General features: G+C 40.4%; 1 protein-coding gene across 11 annotated transcripts in view; it reads left to right on the top strand.

Annotated features, from left to right (window-relative positions):
- Positions 1-5000, top strand: part of LOC144974690 (putative adenosylhomocysteinase 3) — a 256230-nt gene that overhangs the window by 215635 nt on the left and 35595 nt on the right. For all 11 annotated transcript variants that reach the window (XM_078917827.1, XM_078917828.1, XM_078917824.1 and 8 more), the window contains one exon: positions 3011-3069. In XM_078917827.1, the coding sequence (XP_078773953.1) occupies positions 3011-3069 (59 nt within the window). The remainder of the gene's footprint in view (positions 1-3010; positions 3070-5000) is intronic.

The raw sequence follows: 5000 nt of genomic DNA, 5'->3' as shown, positions 1-5000 counted from the left end.
AGTGAAAAGAAGAAGAAGAAAAATCTTCCCATCCCAAAATGACAAACGTGTCCGACTTGTAATGTTGGTGTTATTAACTGCAATACGATTCAATAGTCTGATGTCACGCCGCCTGGCAACTGCGGCCATCTTGGTTCTAAACAAAGAAAATCATTACTTTTTATTTTTCATGCTGGCTAGAACTTTTCATATGCCTTGTGATCAGAATGTGTAAAAGTCAAAACATGATCAAATTTATGGGGATTTTTCCCTCTGGATACCCTTTATGCTCGCCGGAGAAATATTTCATACGGGCGTCCGCCAACGTTCCGATAGTTTAGAGCCAGTGTTACTAAGTTACCACGCGTCATTAGGAAGGAAGTGACGTTATGACTAGTGAAGAGTATTCGTCCTGCTAGATAGAGAGAGCCTTGGTGGTCTAATCCGACTGCTGCTGCTGTCGCTACTCCACGACCAAAATTCAATTTGAGGGCGGTCAATCACCACCGGAACAAGGAAGTGCCGCTTCATACCACCCCTCCTCTCCCCTACTTTCCCTGTTACTAGCTTGTAGCAAGGGCCTTGCTTGTAGCCATCATCGTCTCGTTTGCTGATTGGTTGATTGTGTGATGCAGTCCCTGGTGGCAGCGACCTTTGGCCTCATGTCGGGCTCGGGGTTAACCGCCAATCGGCACCAAGCAGCACCTATTTCGCCTTCCGAAGGGCGTAAAATGAAATTCGTGAATAATTCATGTAATGCTACGACTCTGCTGTATAATGACAAAACACTTTTTATGAAATAACTGGATAGGAAAAGTTATACTTTTTATGAAATACCTGGATAGGAAAATTTATACTTTTTATGAAATAATTGGATAGGAACATTTATACTTTTTATGAAATAATTGGATAGGAACATTTATACTAATTATGAAATAATTGGATAGGAACATTTGTACTTTTTATGAAATTATTGGATAGGAACATTTATACTAATTATGAAATAATTGGATAGGAACATTTATACTTTTAATGAAATAATTGGATAGGAAAATTTATTCTTCATGCTGGCTAGAACTTTTTCACATGTCATGTGATCAGAATGTATAAAAGTCAAAACATGATCAGATATATTTAAAATGTTTTTCTCCTCTGGACACACTTTTATGCTCGTCGGAGAAGTATTTCATAAGGGCATCCGCCATTGTTCCGATAGTTTAGAACTGACTAAGTTACTATGAGTCATTACGAGGGAAGTGACGTCAAGACTGTTGAAGCCTATTGTTGCACATTAACCCCCCCCCCCCCCCCCCCCCAATAAAAAAAAACACCGTACAGCGGTACAGTGTTTCGTCTTTTCTCAAAAGTCAAGCAATGCTAAGCGTGGTCTGTGGCCAGATGGTGGTAGTAATCTTGGGAGAATCTAGTCCCGACGTTGTGTCCTTGAGTAGAGCACTTAACGCACACGGCCTTATTTGACTCAGGTGTGAATGAGTATTATGGGCAGTGACGGATATTGTAGTCTTGGTACAAAAAAGACGCCTAGCAAGTGACTGGCGCCGTGTGAAATGGAAATATGGTTCTGTATTTTTGCCTGGTGAAGAAAAATGAAATATTGTGAAATGCATTAAACTTGGTAAATCCGAGAAAAACCGCTACATAAACATTCCTATTTATTTCTCTAAAAAGATATTCATTGAAGGTTTTGTAGGTAAAATAAATTTGGTCATATTACGTGAGTACATTTTACTAGCCACGAATATCGCGAGTCTTTTGTCTTCGATACTGTGGTCCGCAATGTCCAATCTTTGTGTCAAATTTTATACCAAGCTGTTAGAAGCTGTGGGCGATATAAAAAGGTATTGTACCGCTGTTGTTATTATAACAGCTTGATCAAAATAAGTAAATAAAATATAGTCAAAGGAACAAAATACGTAATGTGGATCGTTTCGGACTCAGTGCCCTTCTTCAGTTCTCAACAAAAACACATATTTTGTTCTATTTTTTTAAAAAGTTGTTATATTTATTTATATATTAATATTTCATGACGTCCATGACCGCGCAGAATAGATACTGTTTTACCTGGCGACAAATTAAAGTTTGTGTGAGTATGATCAGTTGGGACCATTGTTGTCTAAAGATGGGTTCTTTTTTGCTCTCTCTCCTTTGGGTGTTGAAACTTTTTATAAATACGTTGTGTGGCCTCTCCCCTCCCCCCCCCCTTCTCTCTCTCTCTCTCTCTCTCTCTCTCTCTCTCTCTCTCTCTCACACACACACACACACACACACACAAACGGTGTGTGTGTTTGTGTATAAAATAAAGGTAGTGCCATCCTTTCCGCATCGGGCATTTGAAGATCGATTTTTTCTCTCTCCCCGCCCGGCTCGTTTTGACCCCAAAAGAAGTAGTGCACCATTTCCTGCGCACTCAGCCGATCATCAACTGTCAAGATTAGTTTTGGAGTGGATTCCTATCTAGGGCTTTCTCCTCTTCATCCCACCCTCACACCCGTCCTCTACCTTATCAAAACGTCTTGTGTGGGAATAGTAAGCTTTTTTTACTCAGTTCGCTCAGTGTTTTGGGCCCAAATCGCCCCGCTTTTTCTCGTCTTTTAACATTGGTAGACTCGGTATTCGTCATTGATCGATTTTGGTCGATTTGATTTTATTGTCATCGTCAGTGGTAATTTTGATAATTGTCAGGGTCGTCGTCGTCGTCGTCGTCATCATCATCATCGTCGTCGTCGTCGTCGTCGTCATCAACATTCATCATCATCGGCCTTGATCGTCGTTTGCTTCACCATCGTTATCATCATCGTCGTCATTATCACCACCACCGCCAGTAGTACCAACCATCATCATCAGCATCACCATCATCATCATCATCATCATCATCATTTTCATTAGTACTTCATTGTTCGTTTTCTCATGTAGACAATACTAATTTCCTAGGAAATGTCGAACCTTTTACTGTAACTAAGTGTTCTCATTTCTTTTCTTTTTTCTTTTTTTTTTTTATCGTCTTCCTCAGCATCCTACACTGGCAGCTCATCAGACGAAGATGACATCAGCCCCAGAGACAAGTGCCAGGTAAGGAAGGCTGTGTGGTCTAGTGGTATGACACTCGCTTTCGGATCGGAAGGTCCTGGGTTCGAACCTCGTTCGGCGCATAATTGGGTCCTTGGAAACGGCTCTTTACTCACATTCTCTCACCGTATTCTGAGTACCTGGCCGTTTACAGCGTTGTCTCTGTCAGAAAAAAAAAATTGTAATGTCGCCTCACAGGCATCATGTCTCGTCCTAGATGTTAAGTCTTGCTGTTGGCCAGGGACCCTTGTAAAGCGCTTTGATCACGTTTAGTGGATTTTGCTCGATATAAACGCTCAATTTATGTCATTTTATACTAAATACATTATAATTAATATATCTGTCAACTCTACCTGCTTTTATTCTGGAATGTGTCCAAATATGGAACATGTTTTGGATCATGGTGGGGGCAACATATGAATTTGTCAAGCTATTATGTATTTACTTATCCTCTTGGTTCTTGATCATGGTGGAACGCCATCTTTATCGGTTGGAGGCCATTTTTTGTCATCTGTCCCCAAGACCAAACACTAGCTTTCATTTCTCTTTTCGATGCTCCTCCTCCGGGTCTCCATCGGGTGGCCCCTTCTTCTCGTTCCCTGTGGGGTCCAGAGGGCTATGCTGGGAATAATGGCTCTCGGATCCATTCTGAGGACATCTCCAGTCCATTTCCACCTTGTCCTCTTTACAGCTTCAGATACTGGTTCAATTTGTGTGCGTTGCCAATCTATTAATGAAGACTTTTTTTTTCTTTTTCTTCAATTCCTTTGGAGTCCACAGACTTTCGAAATTTCAAGAAGGCAAAAAATGTTTTCTGTAACCAAAACAAAAACAAAACAAAACCTAAAATAAAATCGAACCGTGTAATTGTGACCACATTTTAACGAAAGAGTCGTTCTATGACGCCTGCCTCTCCTGGCGTGTTATCAGATTGGGGCGGTGGGTTATATTTGATCAAGGTGAAATTATCTCCACCTTGAGACTATAATATATAATCTGGTATACTGCAGCGAGTTGTCTGGGATCGCTTTGACTTTGATTTCGTCCCAGACAATGCTATCTGTACAGATTGCTATGGTCCCAGCCCAACAAAAGGCCAGGTCCCAGACGATAGGTTTTTATCGGATGGGGAACAATGAAATGGAGGCCATCAGCAGAACTGCCTGCCGGACTCAGAAAAAAAGAAAAGACATTAAAAATTTGGCCAGAAAACTCGTCCTTTAAATATAGATCGATTAAAAATATTCTCGTATTGACAAATCTCTCAAACCTGGGCCACCGCGAAGTCCCATGTTTGAAAGTTTTTACCAAGGCAATATTCATTTTTCATCTATCGATATTTGAAGGACGAGTTTTCTGGCAATATTTTTTTAAAATCTGTTTTTTTAGAGTACAGAAGAACAGAATAATAATAGCTTGGACATTTGTCAATATTTCCTTCTCTCTTCTTTCCTATTCACTGCCGGTGTTTCGTCATTCACAAACCTGGGTGAGGTCCCTGGACCTCCCATGGTTGGCGGGGTTAGGTGGTCACTCTTGCTGTGTCTTCTGTCCACCAGCATTTCATTTCCTTTTCCGGGTTGCTTTCTGGTTTTGTTATGGAATGCTATGTCCAGGCCCTGTCCGGAGTCCTTGGCTGGGAGGAAAACAGTCAAATGTATATTATTATTAGTTTTGTGAAATTATTTTTACCTCTTGCAAATCATATCTCTCTGTTATGTACTGGTATAGGTTTTATTTTAAATATAATATTGTGTAAACTTTGGGTGCCTGTGACTGTGCTGGTTGTAGCTTTTAGGTGATCTCAAACTAAGTACACCGATAAAATAAAATGCTCTTGAAAGCTACTTCTTTCAATTCCCCTATTTTTAACCAGTCCCCTTGTCTTTATTTATTCCCCTTGACTAAGACTTATTCAATTATGTGTTTTTAGT

This window comes from Berghia stephanieae, chromosome 6 (assembly GCF_034508935.2).
Source record: "Berghia stephanieae isolate SIO BIC M18660-M18661 chromosome 6, UCSD_Bste_1.3, whole genome shotgun sequence".
In the NCBI taxonomy this organism is placed as follows: Eukaryota; Metazoa; Mollusca; class Gastropoda; order Nudibranchia; family Aeolidiidae; genus Berghia; species Berghia stephanieae.
The sequence above is the reverse complement of the archived record's forward strand: the minus strand, read 5'-3'. Positions and strand labels throughout refer to the sequence as shown.